This window comes from Falco cherrug, chromosome Z (genome assembly GCF_023634085.1).
Source record: "Falco cherrug isolate bFalChe1 chromosome Z, bFalChe1.pri, whole genome shotgun sequence".
In the NCBI taxonomy this organism is placed as follows: domain Eukaryota; kingdom Metazoa; phylum Chordata; class Aves; order Falconiformes; family Falconidae; genus Falco; species Falco cherrug.
Window position 1 is genome coordinate 18,687,373 of NC_073720.1, and position 20,673 is coordinate 18,708,045.

Consider the following 20,673-nt stretch of genomic DNA (forward strand, 5'->3'; position numbering starts at 1 on the left):
GACACCTTCCACCAGACCAGGTTGCTCAAAGCCCCATCCAGCCTGGCCTTGGATGCTTCCAGGGATGGGGCATCCACAGCTGCTCTGGGCAACCTATGCCAGTGTCTCACCACCCTCACGGTAAAGAACTTCTTCTGATATCTAATCTAAATGTACCCTCTTTCAGCTTGAAGCCCTTCCCCCTTGTCCTATCACTACAAGGCCTTGTAAAAACTTCCTCTCCAGCTTTCTTGCAGGCCCCTTTGGGTATTGGAAGGCTGCTCTAAGGTCTGCCTGGAGCCTCCCCTTCTCCAGGCTGAACAACCCCAGCTCTCCCAGCCTGTCCTCACAGGAGAGATGCTCCAGCCCTCTGATCATCTTTGTTGCCCTCTTCTGAACTTCCCTCGATGGGTCCCTGTCCTTCTGACACTGGGGGCCCCAAAGCTGAGTGCAGTACTCCTGGGAGGGTCTCACACCACACATGCACCATTTGAGGACCATGAGATCTCAAGCCTCATGGGACCCAGGCAGCCTGGAGGAGAAAGCAGCCTTATCTGAAACTGGGGGGTGGTGGTTCTCTGCAACTTTGGATAGAAAATCAGAATTTCCAAATATAAGCCCTCATCTGTTTGGTACATATCTGATCCATGCAGATGAAAAACATCCTGTTGTCCTAGGGCCCTTGTTGGCAGTGGGCTGTAGAGCTGTACAGAGGAATAGGAGAGGATCCCACTATAGATTTTTTCTTTCAGATGATTTTTGTTTAAAGTGGGATGAAAGTTGTGATCAAAAAACAGAGTTTAGCATGCAAAATTTAGGAAGTGCCTGAAGTAAGTTAGCAACCTGGATTTGTTCCTTCTGTGCATTAATGCATCATGCTGTCACTGCCTGTGGACAGGGTAAGGTAGTATGATCAGAGAAGAGGTTGGGGCTCCTGCCATACTTAGTTTTGAAGTCAGAAGGTGTTCTATGAATGAGGAAGAAAGGTAGGATGAAGGGAAGTTGTATTTTTTTTTCTTTTCAAACTTGGATTCTTTCCTTTTTTTGGCACAAAAGCAGAGTGCAATTTCAGGCGAGTCATTTAAATCAAATCTTTGACACGTGGTTGGAGCTTTTGTGTTCATCTCTTTCTCTTTGCTCAGCCCTCGGTTCTCAAAACTGAAGCTGCATTTTCATGATCTGGTTAAGCTGACCTCAATCTGGGGCTGATGCTGCAAGGACATTTCATCCACTCCTGATTGCATGTTCCCACCGGTTTCCCTGTGCTACCACAGGGGCTTGGTCTGGGGAGCAGGTCAGGGACCCATTTGCCTGAATAATTTTTTCCCATTTTTGAGCCAGGTCAGTTTTGGAGATGAGCTAAACCAATCCTGTTCACTTGAGCAATTTATTTAAGCATTAGCACTGGCACGGGGGACAGGCAGAACTTGTGGCCAGAGGAGGGAGGGAAGCTGGAAGAGTCCCTTTCACTGGTAGCCAGCACTTCCACTGGCTTGAGCTGGTTGTGGAAGTGCAATTTGACATGCAAAGCTGCTGTGTATTCACAGCTGTGAATGAAGTCAATGGAAATTGTATTTCAAATGTGCTAAGTATTCTGAAAAAATAAGGTTTTAGCTGTATCACTAGATACTCAAAAACAGCAAGTACTTTTGACCTTTATCTTTTCTTTAATGGGGCTCAGGACGATCTCTCATTTCACTCGGTTGTTGAAAAAGAAATTCTCTGTCACTTGCCAGTACTTTAAGGTGCTTGTGGTCAAGGTATGTAGAGATTAATCCACAAGGAAGCTGCTAATTCAGTAGGTTAAAATAGTATTCATAAAAAGTACAGGGCCATGTACTGAGCAGTAAGGACAAAAGCGATAACTCAATAGCAAATGAAAATAGCACACTTTGTGCAATAAATGAAGCCAGAAGTCTGGGTGAACAGGTAGTGTGTGATCATAACGGATTTGCACACATAGCAACTTACAGCTGTACAACCTGTCTTAACTTCTGCCTTTCTCCCTCTTTGTGCTCATCTTCTGTTACCTTGCTTTTTTATTATTGTATTTGAGTAACGTTAGTATTAAAAATCATTCAAAAATCTGGCAATTGTTTGAAAACAGGACTGAAACGGGAGTGCCTCATAAACTGAAATTATCTCTAGTTTTTCATACTTTCTAAGAGAGTTTGTCAGGTAGTAGGAGTGTTATTATATATTATTTTTGGAGTTTGCCTTTCGTAGCTTTGCACATTGAAGTAAGGCCTCATTCATACTGTATTACAGGACTTGTATTTTGTACAGATGATGCTTATTTTAGAAAGCATACAGGGTATTAACATAACTTTCCTATCACCTTAACAGTTAACATGTATTTGTGCATAATTTGGGCAAAATCAACATAAGACCTTACCAACAAGTTTTAACTGTGTGCTGCCTGGCTCTGGGACAGTTTTTCAATTGGTCTTTGCTTCTTTGATTCAGTAACACAGAATTTTCGTGGAAGAAGTCAAAGAAGTAAAAGGACTGATATTCCTTGGTTTTGTTGGGTTTCTTAGCCACTATATAATTGTGGTCTTTCCTCGTTACTGTTAATCTTGAATGAATGAATGAATGAAAGTGGTTTTTGCATGTAGTTCACATAATGTATTTTTATGAGGGCCAATAACTGGAACTGCCAGCATAATGGCTTCATGTCAATACAGCTAAATGTGAATAAAATACTTTCCTCTAGGCTTAATGCAGGTAAGAGGGAGTTTCTGTATCTTCCATTGGGTAAAGCAAGTCATTTTCCCCAGCAGAAATCTTGGGCAGTCTGTGTACCCAGTGTTGTTGCTTTCATGTGAAGGTTTCCTTTGTTAGGCTGCGGTGGCCGGTTCCCGTTCCCATGGTGACCGTGCCGAAATGCAGACGGGACACAGGCGGGATTCTCATCGGCGTGGCCATGCACTTGCATACCAACACATGTTATCTGCTTGGCTTAGGACATTTCTATTAGCAGTTTTAACGTTTAGGATTTCTTTTTCGCCTAGTCGTGTCTGGCCCTGTGATACCGCACCGGGCTAAGATTTCAGACCCTGTACAGTAAGAGGACAGCAAGTTGATAAGCTTATTTTTTGTGTGAATAAGTTGTCTGTACTATTCCCATGCAGATTAGTCAACGACATAAGAGAACTGCCTCAGTCTTAGTTTTGATTTTGGTTTAAAAAAATAACAGAGAAAGATTTTTATTTTTAAGCCGTTAGGTGAAAGACTGACACATACCTATGCTAAATAGTTATGTGAACATACCCGCTTCTCAAGGCACTGATAAAAGGATAATAAAAATAAATGAATGTGAATTCTGTAGGATAAATGATACCTTCTGTCTATATTAGCTGAGTGTGAGTGTGCATCCCTCACGCTGCACTCGTTTTCTAGAGGTGGCAAATACTAAAGGCATCTAGTAGAGCCAGCATAATCAGTGTGAGCATTTCCATCACTTCCAAATCAGGCTGGGAGCATTTCAGGATCTTCAGAGGACTAAGTCAGTTTTTATTTTCTCCTGGAGCAGCATATTCTTTAAAAATCTAATGAGACTCATGTATTATTCAGGACTTAAAAGAGGAATTATACAGGCAAAGAAGTAAGATCAACACAGGCTTCTAGAATGCAGGATGAGCGAAGACATTTTGTGTATAACCGAATGGCATCTGCATGGTTGAATGTCACACATGATGAATGTCACGGATTCTTTTGTCCCTTCCAAATTACTGGTAGACAGGGTGAAGGGCCTGGAAGTTATGCACAGCCCTGGTGGAACTCTTTTGCCTTATTCCGGATTTATTTTACCCTTTGAATCCTGCTTCTAAGTTCATCATTCTTCCTGTATTTCATACAGGATGTTCTTTTTATTGGCCAGGGAGACTTGTGTGACTGTGATTGGTTATTTCTAAAGAACAGACAATAAAGAAATCTTGAGGAAAATTACTGTTAACAACACACTTCTGGAAGGGAGCGTATCACACAGTGGAAATACCTAAGGAAATAATGGACGTCGGGGGGTGGGATGGGTTGGTGGTGAGGAAAGATTACATTAGGGTTTTACCTTTTATCTATCTGCCTGTCTAGCTCCCTATTTCGAATATAGCAACCCTTAAGCAAGAGAACTGGCAGCAGTTGATGCTGTGTTAAGGCTGTGATACAAAGCGGTATGTAACAATAAGACTGCGGATGCCCAGGCTGTCTGACCCACTGGATTACCCAGTAAACAACTACCTCAGCAGTCTGCAAGATCAGACGACTTACCTGAATGAGGAGCAATCAACCCACAGCTTGGCTCACGTGAGTTTAGTGCAGCGATGGATGCCGTTATGAGAAGTTGTGAACCCAGCAGTGTCCTGGGGATGCGTCTGTGTCCTGTTCTGTGCTGCCTGAAGTAAGGCAGCTGCCCACATGTAAACCAGCTGGATTATCTAATAGGCTGTCTACCTCTTCCACATACACAGCAGTCACTTCTTGCAACTTTTCAGTTCTTGTGACTGTTGCTTTCACAGTTGAAGGGAGACATGAACACATACTGGGTAAGAAATTCTACTTCATTACATAATCTGCAGATCAGTAAACTACTGGACTCTTAAGCCTAAATTTACTCTTGGCTGGTCCTGTTCTGTTAGTTGAGTAAATGTCTATGTAAGTGTCCAAATAAGGGCAACCTGTATCAAGAGTTAGAGACCTGGTTTCTTAATAGCAACATGCTACAAGAAGGAAGGTAAAACACAGAATAATCCCATTGGTAGACACCTGTCTGAAGCAGAAGCAAGTAGGGTATCTTGTCCCTGGGCAACTAGTGTGTCCTAGATGGTTACCAGATATTATTGCAATGGAAGGTATGACTCACATGTTTCTGTGCCTGTATCCTTATTTCCGTTTCCTATTTGAGGAGAATGGTAATTGCTCAGTGAAGAAAGGAGCAATGTTTCATTAAGTAGGTTTTTACCAATTCTGCTTTCTTAACTGTAAATTCTAATCAGACCGTAAGAATAGCTTCTTAATGATGAACACGGAGCAATTTAATCCGGTATTCCTACTGTCATGTTAAACAGTGGGGTTTCCTCAGACCCTTTGTATTTGATCAGCCTGTCAGTTTCCCAAGATGAGACCCTTGTGTCCAACCAGCCTGACCGCTACCAGAGTTTTGACAGGCCACTGTATCAGAGGGTGATTTGAGTAATCTGTTCAGGGACTCCTGCTCACAACATCATGGAGTCAAATCCTTTGTAACAACTACTCAGAACCTATGGAGACTTACACAAAACGAATTTCAGCTGAAGATTTTTATTACACAGAATACAAGTTTGTGACAGAGTAAGGTTTGAGAATTGGTGGTAATACACTGACTGCAAAACAAGCTTAAAACTTCACACTTAATAACAGCTGGCATGATGTAGTCATAAAGTTCTTAGCCATTAGGCATCCCTGTGGGGCGGGAGACAGGTTCAGCCCATGGACTGATCCCAGAAGTTATGATCGAGTCTTCCCTAACTTCTCTCCTCATTTGTCCACTTTTTATATTGCATATTCATTTATCATACATGCAATAAGTTACAAGTTTCTCGCTTCTAATGCAAACTAGAATGCACCCTCAAACAGCACTACTGAAGTTCTTTTACTAGCTATGCATGCTCCCCAAGTTGGGGTTTGCCCTGTTCCAGAGCAGCTATTTGAGTTGGAGGTTGCGATCTCCCAGTACCACAATTACCTTTGTCTTGCTTTCAACCAACTTGCTGTGGGTTTCAACACCTTACTGACTTGTGTCTTCTTGTGGCCGGAACTTCCTCGCTTGGAGGCTTCTTTCTGCGTAACTTCAGATAACGGTGTTCTTTTCCCCATCCGTTCTTTGTTTCCTGTCCTTCCCAAGGCTGACTCCCTTGATTAGAAGTCCCTTCATTCGTAACAACTTTAAAAAAATGCTGAATCAGTTTGTGGTAATTTGTGAGTTTAGACAACAGTTCTCTGCCCTCCCCACCCCCCTACCCCCCTGCTTTGAACTTACATTCGGGACCAGTCCATTTTCTTTACATTTACATGGAGCTTGAGTGAATCTAGTCATACCTATTTTTATTACTGGTTGTTATTATGTACCAGCGAGGTTCAGTAGTACCTTGGAGGCAGGTAACTTTGGGGTGGAGGTGTGTGTTAGTATTACAGTGAGATGATTTCATTTGAGGAAAGTAATTTTGCCACAATGGTTGTCTCAGCACCAGACATCTTCTCATGTATTCTTCATGTGACAACTGCTATGCAGCTTATCAGCTGTGCAGTACCATCAAGTTTCCGTTCCACCAGGCAGCACAACAGAGCCCGGCTGTGGGGTCTCCACTCTGTTCCACCCTCTGTTACTCCTGTCAGCATAGTAAAGTAGATTATGTGTGTGCCAACCATCCTGAAAGCAATAGCTGTATCTTACTCTAAAAAGCTTCCTATAATACTATACTTCTGTTAGGTCCCAGTTTTCTCTAATCCCCCCAAAAGTAATTTTCCCACACCTACTGTGTAGTACAAAATTCAGAAGTACTGTATGTGCAGTACTTCAGATACACGTAGAACTGATTGGATTTATAGATGCTAAAATCAAGTGTAGTTGAAATTTCTCGAATGAGAATTTAGCTAACCTTTCCGAAGTGGAAAAACATTTAAGTGGCCTGACACTTCATCTAACTGTGCCCACCAAAGAGAGTTCCCATTTAAATATTTCTGAAATGCATATAGGTCAGATTTAGAATAGCAGAAAAGACTGAAAATGAAGTGACTGTTAATATGGGCAAAAAATAGATGGAGAAAAAAATCCAGCAGCACTGTTTGGATGGTAGTCCTTTAGTAGCTCTGCTAATAAGTTATCCATTTGACTATAGCCTGATATCCTTTCATTTCCCTGTCTGTGCTCTCTCTTTTTTTGTTTTTTCTTTTCCAAACTGCCCAAAGCCAGTTCATCATACTGAATGGTAAAAAAATACTTTTAAGAGTCTCTAGAGTTGTCTTTCTGAGAAGTTGACAGCTACAATAGACTCTGCTTCTCTGAAGACAAAAAGCAACTGTTCTGCACTTGTGGAAGCAAGTATTATCTCAAGAAAACTCTTCTTAAATGTACGTGGGCCCTTCTCTCTGACCCCAAAATGTACAATGGCTGCATTTTACAAAAAAGGTAAGTTATTTCCAAACTCTGACTAGAGATAGCCTGTCATCACCTGACCACAGGCGTCTCAGATACACTGGAGTCTGCGGTTGCGGGCTGTGAGAGTACCTGCCGCAGCCCCACTTCACCTGAATCCTGGTACCCCCCCACCTCAAAGCGCAGAGTTAGGTGCCTTCAACCCAGCAGAGACATTTAGGTGCCTTTAAAGTACATGAAAAATACTTGCCTGCAAAGCAGGAAGGCTCCTGCAGTTAAGCAGTGGGTCGAGGGGAACGTTTAAACTCCATCTTTCTCAGGTACTTGCGTGAGGTGCCCCCTTCCCCAGTGGTCAGTGGTGAGGAAGAGCTTTGGGAGGCAGGGGTCTAGTTCAGCTTTTTTTCAAGAAGTAGCTGCCTGAGAAGTGATGGTAATAGCTGCCTGGGAAACATGGGCTTAGTTCTCCCTTAAGGCTCATGGTGATGCAGATTTACCTTTCAAACTTTCCCAGAAGCATCTTTGCTACCGGGCAAGAGAAGAGCTCTCCACTTCTGCTACTGAACCTGGGTCTCGGCTCATCCCGGGGCGGGTGCGCAGTGGCATTCCCAGGCATGGAGGTTGGACTACTCATGCAGATAGACAGTGCATAAAGATCAGTTATTTAGCTGTTAAGTCAGTTAATTATTTAGAGCAGAAGTTATTTTATCAGGAAGCATTTGTCACCTCTAGCTGTGATACCAGAGCTGGGCCTACAGCAGGGCCAGAGGACGCCTTGCTCTCAGGAGTGCTTCTACACCTGTATCTTATTCGGGATTTTTATGCAAATTTGTGCTGTGAAACCTAGGTGACATTATTTTAGGTTTATTCTGGGTTAGGCAGCTACTGAAGTCTGGGCTTCCTGGGTTGTTTCCCTCATTTTAATGAGCCCGTATTCTGCCTAGGCCTTATCTGCTGCCAGAATTAATCATTTCAGTATGCATTAAGAAGGAATTTCAGGTGAGCAACTGGGACCACCTACCTACTGTTGAGGCTGCTGAGCCATTAGCTCCCCTTATAATCAGGGGAGGGAAATAGTTGTTAAGTCTGCTATAGGAAAACAAAAGTTGTGATAATTATAGCTCTTCCAAGTATTATATTATATATCCTGTGGTGCTTTGGAGGTTTTCTTTTTGCAGGAAGCTGATGCAGCAAACTTTTTACAGCTGAGGCTGTTCTTGTTTATGGGTCTGTGTACAGCTCAGAATGCTGAGCTCCTGTCTTGCTCTTAAAAATCTGTGAAGGAGGAACAGGGTAAAAGTATCCTGAACAGCATGATGGCAGGGTCACTCTCTAACCACTGCAGTCCTCACATGGCGGGCAGCAGTGCTGGAGTGGTAAGGGGATTGATGGTAATGGCGAGTCCCTCAGCCTTTTTCTAATTTAGCCTTTTCAGGTCACATTGAACAATGATGTGGTATAATACACTAATACGTTATAATACACTGAAATTTTCATGTAGCCTAGAGTGTGATAGTGCAGGGAAGTACAGACACTTTTGGTTTCTTTCCCACTTCTTGATACCTGTCTGCAAACATGCGTTTTCATCTGTGTACAAACATGTTTTCATAGCAGCTGAGATGGGCAAATGCAGCACATGGGGCACAGAGACAGCAGTCTCATCAACTTCTGTATGATGACATGCATTTCCTCTCTTACAGTCATAATGTGGCTCGTGCTTCCCTGTCTATATTTGGAAATGTTGCTGGTTTTAAAAAAGGGTCAACAACTGATAATGTGGACACAAGAAGATAATTTGCTGGAGTGAAATGCTGCTTGAAGAGTCAGTCTTTGTCATAGGGAAGCAGGCAAAGTGTTACTTTATCATCATTACTTGTGAAGCCGGTGACCTAACTGCACATAGAACATATAGGTGTGTTCAGCTTGTTAGCCTCATGTACTTTCAGTTGCTCCATGGTATCACTGAGAACACATTGTGGTGCTCTTAAGGACAAAGTTGGAACAATCCTATGTTTTGCACGAAGATAAAAGAAAAAACGCAGTTTATATTAGAAAATGAAATTTATTTGCATCTTCTGTAAAAGAAAGTTTTTTCCACTGAACTTAATGATAGAAACATGCCATGATAATAAATTTGAGTAGGCTTGAATACTTGCTGTCTTTATTAAAAACACATAATAAGTTGTCAGTCCTGCTGGAACTGCTCTTAACCATTACTTTGAGATCAGTCAAAGTGTATGCAGTAGGTTGTTGAGATTTCTTAATTCCAGATGAAGAGCATCTTATTTGTCTGCTTTGGGAGCCAAGGAGGACACTGTGTAGACCACAAACAGGGAGTTACCAAGAGAAAGACAAGTCCTTCAGAGCCATGGGTAATGCAGTCATGGGTAAATTTAATTGGATTTCTTACTCTGCAGCAGTGCCACAACAGTAAAATAGACAGCACCTAGTTGTGTTATCTCAGTATCTCAAACTTTTTATTCACAATTTGGATGTTGTATCATGTTTGAGTTGCTTTTATAGCAGGTTATTGCTTACTTTTTGGTGCAGATTCTTGGATCATAAACAGTTGTTAACTGAAAGACAGTGACTTGGGCTTTCACACACTCAAGAGACTTTCAGGCTGGAAGCTGACCTACTTCCAGGAAGAAGCAGTCAGCCAACTAAACCAAGGAAGTTTGTTAAAGGGAGGGAGAGGAGAGAACAAAGGCTGGTGGGAGGGAGGATTTGTTACTAAATGAGGCATTGTTTTTTTTCTTTCTTCTGGGTGGATTTTTTGTGTTGATTGCTTTTTGGGATTGGCGGTGGTGTTTTGGTTTTGTTTTGTTTTGGGTTTGGTCTTTGGTATTTTTTTTTGGTTGCCTACAGTTTCCTTCTACCCTAAATGTTATACTTTGTTAAGTATTAAATAGTTAGAGATATTGTACCTCATATGAAGAAAACTTCGGTCTCAATATAAAAGAAAGTAAAGCAAATAGATGAAGCAGTGAAATGAAGACTTGCCTATTAAGGCTTCTGTAAACATAATGAAATACCAACAAAGTAACTGAAATGAGGATTATAAAATACTCTGATTTCTAGTACAAAAAATCCAGTGTCTTGCAACTCGCATTCTTCGCTGCTCTTGATTACGGTCAGAAGTTCACATTGTCTTTATTTAGAAGGTTGTTCTCAATAAGAAATCTGTTTGATTTAAAATAAAAATAGATTAAATGTGATTATAAGACTGCTGTTTCAGTACATGAGCTAAAGATACATACTCACTATGGCAAGTAGATACTGATAACTTTGTGCATATTGAAGAAAAAAATAACAAAAAAATAGAGAAGTAAGTATCCAGGAGAAAACTAATGAGAAAATAATTTTAGTTCTGTTGACCGTAATGAATAAACTACCAGACTGAATTATAAATAGTCCTGTATTTTCCCTGCATCAAGTGCATTGGATTCCACATAGCCCTAAGTATACTAAAGATACATCAAAAAAGTGTTTTGTGCTTGTAAGTCCCTAACGGTGCAAACAATATAGGATTGCTTGTTTTACGTGGGAAAAAACCACCTTCATTTGATGTTGTTACCTGTGCGTGCACACAATGCTCTAGCAAAACTGTAAAGCTAATTAGGCTGAAGACTAATGTGTTAGAAAAAAAAAAAGTGTTTCTTTTTTTAAGGCAGATTTGCTCTCTGAGCAAATTCACTGCAGTAAGAATTGCTCAGTGGCTTCTGAAAGTCACAATGAATAATATCTGTACAGCAGTTCAATAGAATAAAGTAACTGCCTGCTGCTTGTTTCGTTCTTTGTGTATTGACAGTCTTGTGACTAAAACCTTCAAAACACGTTGTATTATGAAAGCTGTTCAAATTATGGGTTGTTCATTCTGTAAGAATAATTGACTAATTCCAGTTGGATTATTGCTCTCATAACACATGTTCAGAATAATAAGGGAGTGACTTTACTCCTACACCAAAATGTTGTCTTTTAATAAAAAGTAGTAAAATGTTTAATATGAAGCAAATACTACTTGATTGCCCTCTTTCATAACTTTATTACTTTCCCTTCCTGCCTTCATTCCACCTTCTGCCTAATAGTTCAAGGACAGTAGGTGATTATAGTGCAAATGGTATCTGTAGGTGCCTGTACTCCCTTACTGACTTTGGAACCTATGAGTCAATTTCAGGAAGTTTTTGCAGAGGGATGAAAAAAGAACCAGCTGGATATCAGAGTGAGGCAAAAGTGCTTTCACAAATTCCCTGACAACTAAGGAGATGCAGTGTGACCTTGCACAATACAAAACACCAGAAAATCCACCCCAAAGAGAGCCCTGAGAAATACTTCAGTCATGGGGAAACCTTGAACTAGAGTGTGCAGTCTGCTATGAGATGAAGCCAGCAGAAAGCAAGAGTTACGAGTTCTCTCATCCCTCCCACCCCTTTCTTTTCTGTGCCCCCAGTGAGGTCTGACAGGCTTCAGGGCTCTGCTAATGTGTGTTCTTTGGAGGAAGAATTCTTTGAGACCAAGGAGAGAATTTTCTTTGTAGAATTTGTTGTGGCTCTCTTTGAGCAGATTAACATAAAAGGCAAAGTAAAACCCTGTTCTGGAAAGAGCAGATACTTTAAAAAATGCTACACTGAGCAATTAAGGCAGCGTAGGCTGTGCACATCTTACTGGCTGCCAATCTATGAAGCTGCTACAGGAAGCAGACAATAATCTAGTGGGGGTTTCTTAATACTTTTTTCCAAAACAATTCATGGACTAAAAAACCCGTGCAAGAATGCATGTAATACTGTTTTGGTTTTACCGTAATGCCAGGTCACAGCCTTGCTGCTCTTCTGTAACTACACACTTACCCAAACTTCCACCTGCAAATCCCCTAGTGTGCTGGTGACTTTGGGCCCGCTGCCCTGTTGGGGGTGGCATGAGGGGCACGGTTGTAGCCATGGCCATGTTACTGAGCAGAGGGGAGCTGCCAGTGGGGGCTTCTCCTTGTTCTCTCTCCTGGCATTGTTACTGGCGTGAATGTTCACTCACGAAGACAAACGGCTGCTTAGCTGGATGACACAACAAATATAACAAGGTTCTATAACTAATAGTTGTTTGAAGAAGAGAACACCATACCATTAAGGAAAAAAAGTGTGTGAAGTTTCCTACTGGCAAGGTTAATATTAGATACATGTAAAACCAATGCTTAGCACGAGGTGGATCCTTACTGACTCAGCAGTCAAATTCCATCGCATCTTCTTTTTCCTTTATAGTGTGATAGCTAGGCCGGTTTGATGCCAGCTATAAATAAAAGCAGTAGTGAGTGACTCTGTTTGGCTGGGTGTTTTAATGAGACATGAGACTGGGCATAACTGGGTCTTTATGATTATGGGATTCTATCATATATTACCATCTTGAATTGGAGCATCACCTTTGAAATGTAGTATAAAGTGATTGAAAAGCCAGTTTTACTCCACTGAAAACAAAATGACATGTTTCTTATGACACTTAGGACACAAAATGCAGACTAATAATATTCTTAGTATATTTTATTAAACTTTCATAAACTTATTTTACAAATGAAATAAAGACACAAAATCAGATTTCTTTTTCTTTGCATCCAATGAAATATTTTATTTTTGTTGTACTGATAAATCTGAATAAGAGGTTACAATCTGACAGCTATCATAATCGTGACATTAAATGATTGATTACCCAAGAGATGTTTTCCGCTTGTTCACTTGAAGCTGTGAGCTTTGCTTACAAAATCAAAACAGTTATGAACTGGGTGTACCTAATATGAGCTATTACTTCAATAAACTTGCTTCAGCTTGTACTTCAACGGCACCAAACAGAAGACGTTATAGCTATGGTTAGACATGTCATTTATAGTTACAGAAGAATTCCCACATGTTCAGGCTCAAAGGTGCACAGTCAGAACATGTATTATTTTTGATCCTACTAGGAGCAAGAAAATGGTGGTACAAAAGTATAAAAGAAGCTATGCTGCTACACTACAGCAGCTGTGGTACACACTGCAGTAATGCAGCTCCTGAAATGTAGGAATTCCCCCCCAAAAAAATTTGATTCAAAGAGGTACTGGATTTTATTGGAAAGCTTACAGTTCCTTTTATCCAGTTAAGGATTTTTCACTAACTCTTCTTTTCCGTGCTTGATGAAAGTGTTGTATTTAAACCAAAGCACCTAAGCCCCCTATCCAGTTGGCAGAGAAGAACTGCTGCTTTTGAAGTCTTCAGAGGGACCTTCAGAAGCTTTAGGCTTGTATCTGGCTTCCTTTGTTTCACACGGTCTATTTATTTGACTGTAAATAAAGTGTCATTTGCAGACAGAAGTTAGGAAGTGGATTTTTACTTGCAGAACTAATCTCTCATTGTGATCATTAAGTCACAAAGTAAAAGTCTGTCACTAAAAGCTATTAAAAGTCCAGATAGTGAATTCGTTTTCTTTATTTCAGGATTCTTAAATTATCAAAGTTCATTGCCTGAAGGCAGCAACAGATACTGAATCTTTCCAGCTTAGAATATACAGTACTTTGAACCTAGATGCTTCAATGATTGGCACCCTTTTAATGCATAAGAGACCCTCTTATTCTGGCACAGGCTTAAAATAGGTTTGAAGCAAACTTAGCATTTTCTCTTTTTTTGCTACAAATGCTTGAATTTCTTGTTCTGAATACTGTGGATGGATGTACAAAATGGATAAAAAGATGTTCTTGTAGTGTAAGCACTATATAAGATGGAGGAGGAAAATGTCAGGAAAATGACTAGTATGGAAAATGCAAGTATGTACTTGCTAGCCGCAAACCAAGTAGGGTTTGTGTGGAGTAGATCTAAAAATCAGAACCTTGCTGATGATTATAAAAATGTGGAATTTAAAATGACTGTGATTGAAATATACTGAAACTATGGTTCATTTGACAGTTTGTCGTGACTGAGGGTGTATTTGACAGCTTTTCTACATGGATCTTACAAAGCAGTCAGGAGTGAGAGGCAAAGCTGATTCTTAAGAATACTGCAAATGACAGCAGTCATTTTCTTACTAGTTTTTTTCTCTTTTCTTTTTGCTGTCCTTGACTGGCTGCCTGTCCAGAAGATGCAGATGATAAAGGCAGTTTTGAGAAAAAGCCTGCAGTCTGGCAGACATTTTTCCCCTTATTCCAGGTAGAAATCCTTGCCCTCAAAGAGCAATTCTGTGATGCTGCAGTAGTGCAAATGATCAAAAAGAATAAAATCAAGCCCCTGTAGCAAGTGGGAGAGATGGATGAAATGGTTCAGTGATGAGGTGGAATGGGAGGCTGGGGAGAAAAAAAGAGCATTACTTTCCTAAGTTGTGATGAGGCCCAGAGGAACTGCAAGGAGCTGAAGCATCCCTGAGCTAGACCAGGCAGTGTCTTTCCTCCTTGGAATCAGCCCCCACCTTGGCAAAAGGAGGACAACAAGGGTGGCCCTGGAAGGTCCAGGGAGGGATGCTGCAGTGCCCATGGCGGGAGAGGGCAGGAGATGCACAGGCAATGCGTAACACAGCAAGCGTTGTGTTGACCCGCATCTGACTTGTCACAGTGCCCTGTGGGAATTTGAACCAGCACGAGGACTTCCCTTCAGGCTGTTGGTTATGAAATCGGGTCTCTTGAGTTTTATCACACTGTGGAAATTTTTGCCCTGGCTCTAGCATTTAATGAAACAGTCACCTTGACCACAATTCAAAAGATGTTCTATGCATTTGCACCAAAGTTGGCCAGTGCACTTAGAAGACATTTAGCAGTTACCATTTGGGTAGTTGTGTGATTTGCTAATAACTGTGTAACAAGAGTCCAGTCAGTCAAGAGTTTTTCTCTAGATGTCATTGGATTTGGGGTCAGACTGAAAATATTTATCATTCTAGGATACTTCTGGCTCTTCATTGGAAAACCAGGGTTTATTTTCATGTGCATCACATAACTTGAAGGGTTATTCTTCTGTGTTTATGTGCAGGATGGCACTGCATTATAGTATCCTGTGGCCTCTTAAGAATGGGGCACTGCTAAATCGTGCTTGATTTCTGACTGAGGATAATATAATTTGAAAATAAAAGACCCAAATCTAGGATGTGACATGAGCAAAATGTTTTGGTAAAATGCAAGTATATTAGATCATGGAAGAATTGCTGGCAATAGTCAATACCCATCTCTTTTCCCTCTTCCCAAAACCCAGACATGAACTATGGATATATGAGGTCATGTTTAGTGACAAAAGTATTGCAAAACACAGAGTGATACGTATGTACACATTCTCTTCTCCAATCTTAAACATTACTCAGGAAATACATTTATCTCTTAAGAGACGTTTCTCAAGGAGCTGTACTTTTATGGAAGGGTGATTTTTTGCTTTCCAGAGGTCAGCTGTAAATAGTGGTTGTTTGATTTAACTAGTATATTATTTCCTGTTTTGAGTTTGTGGTGAAAAAGGAGTAGCTGTGTGAGTTTTATTTAGTCTTTTGCTAGTAATGTTCATGTTTTCTATTATGTGGGCAAAGGTACAAAATTCATTGAAATTTTTTACGTGTTGTAAGCTTTGTCTGCAAACCTGCGGTTGTGATTTTAATGTTCTCACTATGATGTCATTATTGTTATTACTCTTACAGCTACTGTGATGGGTTGTTTTATGCGGGTATAATCACTGTTCCTGTCTTCTAGAGCTGGTTCTGGGACCTGGAAGAGAGTCATACCAATCATGAGCTCTCTGCCCATCAAAACTAGAGATGTGCTTGGAATTTTATATTTTTAAGATGCCAAAGATTGGCACATCTCTCCTTAAACGTTCACTGTTATAAGAGATTGTCATAAAGGCTGCCACTTTACTACACAGTGACTCATGCTAAGTAAGTATGGTGAGGCACATTTTGTGTGTAGAGCAGATAAAAAAACTCATTCCGTCTGGGCACACAGGAAGGGAGGGGAAGTGTGAAGGATGTTGTTTAACCCATGAGCAACTCCGTGAACCTGCCTCACCTGTGAACCTTGGGGAGTAACTGCACAGTGCAACCATAGGTGGTGATTTCTTCCATTGCTGCCATTTTTGGAGGGTTGTCAGGAGCCCTGTGGTGTTCCTCAGGTGGGCTGTAGCTTGTTCCAGGGATTCCACTGTTGTCTCAGTCCTTCTACCTTCAAGCTGGGGGAGGAGTTATCTGCTCCTGGCTAATAGAGGATTCCAGCCCTTTTCCTGCAGCTTCTGTAGTGGACATTATCCTAGATGTCCACCTACGGCTCTTGATCGGAAAGAAATCAGGTTCTTTATAAATGAGCAGTGGTCACTCATGCGTTGCAAACTCATGACACTTGAGACCCCAGTTCACACTGTCAGTTCCTTTGAAAATGGCATGGAGTGGCCTACCCTTATTCCTAGGCATGCAAGTGCCCAAGTAAAAGCAATTAATACCCTGATCATAGGAAAGTGGACTTTCAGCGTTAAGTGTGATGATTTATTAATGCAGTTCTATCTTGCATGTTTGTATTTCTAAGTTTTCCTGTTTAGACAACTGTTCAGACTGTTTGGACTAAAAACAAAGTGCCTCAAAAATGTAGGTTTTCTGATGCAGATAGACACTAGAATACAAACAGTATTAGCAGTTAGAGTCAGTGTATTTTCATTTTAATAAAAGCTGGGTGGATGGGATTAAATCCAGTTGGCAGCCAGTCACAAGTGGTGTTCCCCAGGGCTCAATGCTGGGACCAGTTCTGTTTAATGTCTTTATCAGTGACCTGGACAACGGGATCAAGTGCCCCCTCAGTAAGTTTGCAGGTGACACCCAGCCGTGGGGAGCGTTGATCTGCTGTAGGGCAGGAGGCTCTGCAGAGGGGTCTGGGCAGGCTGGAGCGATGGGCCCAGGCCAGTTGTGTGAGGTTCAACCAGGCTGAGTGCCGGGTCCTGCCCATGGGTCACACCAGCCCCCGCAGCGCTGCGGGCTGGGGGCAGGGGGCTGGGAACTGCCTGGGGGGAAAGGGCCTGGGGGGGCTGGTCGGCAGCCGGCTGGGCATGAGCCCCCCGTGTGCCCAGGTGGCCAAGGAGGCCAGCAGCATCCTGGCTGGTGCCGGGAACAGCGTGGCCAGCAGGGCCAGGGCAGTGCTGTCCCCCTGTACTGGGCACTGGCGAGGCCGCCCCTGGACTCCTGTGTTCAGGTTGGGCCCCTCACTGCCAGGGGGACGCGGAGGGGCTGCAGCGTGTCCAGAGACGGGCAGGGGGCTGGTGAAGAGTCTGGAACACAGGTCTTATGAGGAGTGGCTGAGGGAACTGGGGGTGTTTGGCCTGGAGAGGAGGAGACTTGGGGGGGGGACCTTATCCCTCCCTACAGCTACCAGAGAGGAGGTGTTAGCAAGGTGGGTCTCTGTCTCTTCTCCCAGATAACAAGAGATAGGAGAAGAGGAAATGGCCTCCAGTTGTACCAGGAGAGGTTTAGATTGGATGTTAGGAAGAGTTTCTTCACTGAGAGGATGGTCAAGCATTGGGACAGGCTGCCCAGGGAGGTGGTGGAATCAGCATCCCTGGACGTGTTTAGGAGACACGTAAATGTGGCATTTGAGGACATAGTTTAGTGTTGGACTTGGCAGTGCTGGGTGTGATGGTTGGACTTGATGATCTTAAGGGTCTTTCCCAACGTGAATGATTCTGTGATTCTATGATTTTAATGAACCTCAGCAGGCCTTTTATGGGTTTGCTGTGCTATATGCTTAATTTATGCCTTAGGATATAGGAGGATAACAGACATCTGAATCATGTTTCTTGCCTCGCTTCAGCTAAAACATTCCTATTAGTAATGCTGCAACTTTTTTTAAGGCAAACAGTGAATGAGTCCTTGATGTCTACCCACAATATTATAACGCGTGTAAAGAGTGCTATACAGGCATTACGCATGGTCAGATAGGTACTGCAGGGAAAAGACTTTTTTTCTTGCATGTGTCAAAGGCTACATTTTATTTTCTTTTCTCGGGGGAGCTGGCACAGATAAAGAGCCTTTTTCACAGGGATCAAAATTCTTCTTTAATTGTTTCTGTGATAATCATAATCTTTCTGTTAACAGGCATTCTTCATAACTGCTGTGAAGCCTACAATGTTGGGCTCCTAAAAGCAAAAATATTTTCTGGTCCATCAAGAGAGCAGTTTGGATATGCAGTTCAACAGTTTATAAATGAACAAGGCAAATGGTAAGCAGTTTGAACAGCTTGTTACATGAACATCTTTTAAGTTAAAAGATTAAGGAAAAAATGTTGCAACTTGGTTTTCTTTTATAATTCCATGTTTCATTTAAATGTGTTACAGATAATTAATTTTTATATTAGAGTTATCTTTTTACAAATAAATACTTAAGTTATTAAAACAAAAGTTGAAATACTCAGAAGACTTACGCATGTTCAGGGTTTTTTTCCCTTATGCTGTGTAAACTGAGGTCTTTCTGTTAATCTTTTACTTTCATCTCCAGTACACCAGTTTCCTCAGACTCACAATTTCTGTAGAATTTTAACTCATTTCATTCCTTCCCTGTACCAATAGCATCTTTGTAACACATTACATATATGCTGGGTATTTTTCCATTTTAGCATTGTTGAAGTTAAAACAAATTATTAGGCCTGGGAAGATCTAGTTATTAATATTAAAATTAAGTGAACTTATATTTATGTCATTTTGTGTCTGATAGAGTGTTAAGTGTTCGCTTCTCAAGGGACAGTGTATTTGGATGTATATAATAACACAATCTAGCAAAAGCTCTATCTGTGTCCACTTCATCTCTTCAGCCATAAAATTTGATGTGCAATCCACTGTTGCCACAGCACTGGGCTTGATGAATAATTATTAAAATATTTTTTCTATTAATGTTGGTTTCAAAAAGGTCTTTAATGTATTAACCCAGAGTAGACCCATTTAGTGGAAAACAGATTGTTTCCTCTTCTGCAGCTTCAGCAACCACAAAGCTTAACGCATCTTCCATGGCAAGGACTGTATGTCTATAAATAATTTAGTGGTGCTCAACTACTTTAAGTGGCTATTTGTAAGTGGCTATCTGTATATACATGGGTTTAAATCTACAGTGGAAAGTCACGCAAGTTATATATATTATCATAAACTGAGACAGCTTTTTAGATGTGTCATTTGTGTCATTCTTCTTAGACTGAAATAGTGTCAGAACCAAAATCGCCACAAACTGGCGTGTTTGCTTAAATGATGATGGATGGATAGTAAGTAACAACTTAATCTGAAACCCATGGAAAAGCATATGAAAATGTATTTTACAGTTAAAAGTTTGGAAAAAACTATAAAAAATACTGAGCTGAGACATTTATGCATAGCCCTGCACAGAGACACTGTGCAGTTGCAGTTGGTTTCGTATGCAAAGATGTAAGGCTGTCTAGATCTCACTGCATCTGCAGTGTTAACTGTGTTTACCACTAGTGATCAGGAGGCAAAGTAAGAGAAGAGCAGAGCTATATCCTCCAAACTAAGAGCTTGGCATGTCCTCTCGCTCCATTGGGTAGGCTCCCAACCTACCCCCACTCCTTGCCTCACGTTGTGGTGGCTTCTCACTGCGTTTCTGCCTGCTTTAATTATGTGTTTAGTCATCCATAGGTCAGAGCTCTCTTTTTTTAAAGCTTCTGTATAAAGCCATTGAAGGAGAAGAAGAATGTCTGTCTCAAGTGAATTGAATGCTTTGGCTCATACATGGAGAAATTATGTCTTGTGTTTTATCCTTCATGTAAGTTTTTCTCTCAGCTTGTAACAGGAGCACTAAGTTCCAGACTCAACCAAGCTATTTATGTTTTACGTTTCCCTGTTCTGTTTTTACTTCTGATATAAAAACTTCTCCACTACAACTTACGTGAGGTAGAGTTCAGGAAAGAAAGTAACTTAATGGATTAACTTTTCCTATCTTCTCCCAAGTATATGAATATTATGCATCTGGGAAGCTTTTCTGTGGATAGGCACTTCATCATTTGTTCATTCATTGCATGGTGTCTGACCATAGCTCCAGAAGTCAGGAGAGTTTTGTCAGCTCTTGTTTGAGTAACTGGTTTGTTAGAGACTGTTCAGTGAAGAAAAGCTCTTTTCAGTCTCCCTCTCAAGAAGTCATTAGACAAGCTTAGAAAAAAAGTCACGGTTTACTGTCTTGTTCTTTTCATTTCTAGGCTATTTTCTTTTCCTTGGGGCAACAGAGGTTTTTCTTGTGTGCATTGTTTAAAAAAAAGAAAGCACTCAAGCTGTTCAGTAGTTTGTGTCTCCTATAAGTGATGCAGAGGCTGCAGTCTGTCTGCAGAGCATTTGTTGATATGGCTGAACTAAGAGTGAGATAAACAGTCCAAGCTTTGCATAAGATCTGGATGCTCCTTTCTGTCAGAGGGGAGCATTTATCACCATATGCTTTTTTGAAGGGACCATCATTGTGCATCAAGAATGTGATGTACTTGAAAACTCTGTTCAGGCACAGTGGAGCTGCTTACCACATCAAAAGCTGCTGGGGTGGCACTTCTCTCCAAGAGAGAGCTTATCCAGAACCTGACATCCACCAGAAGTTTCGTCACTTGCAAGACCTTGCTTCTATTA

At 41.3% G+C, this 20,673-nt stretch overlaps 1 protein-coding gene across 1 annotated transcript in view; it reads left to right on the top strand.

Moving 5' to 3' along the window:
• ITGA2 (integrin subunit alpha 2) overlaps nt 1-20,673 on the top strand; it is a 70,750-nt gene that overhangs the window by 2,861 nt on the left and 47,216 nt on the right. The window contains exon 2 of the mRNA XM_055698612.1: nt 18,161-18,284. Coding sequence (XP_055554587.1) covers nt 18,161-18,284 — 124 coding nt within the window. The remainder of the gene's footprint in view (nt 1-18,160; nt 18,285-20,673) is intronic.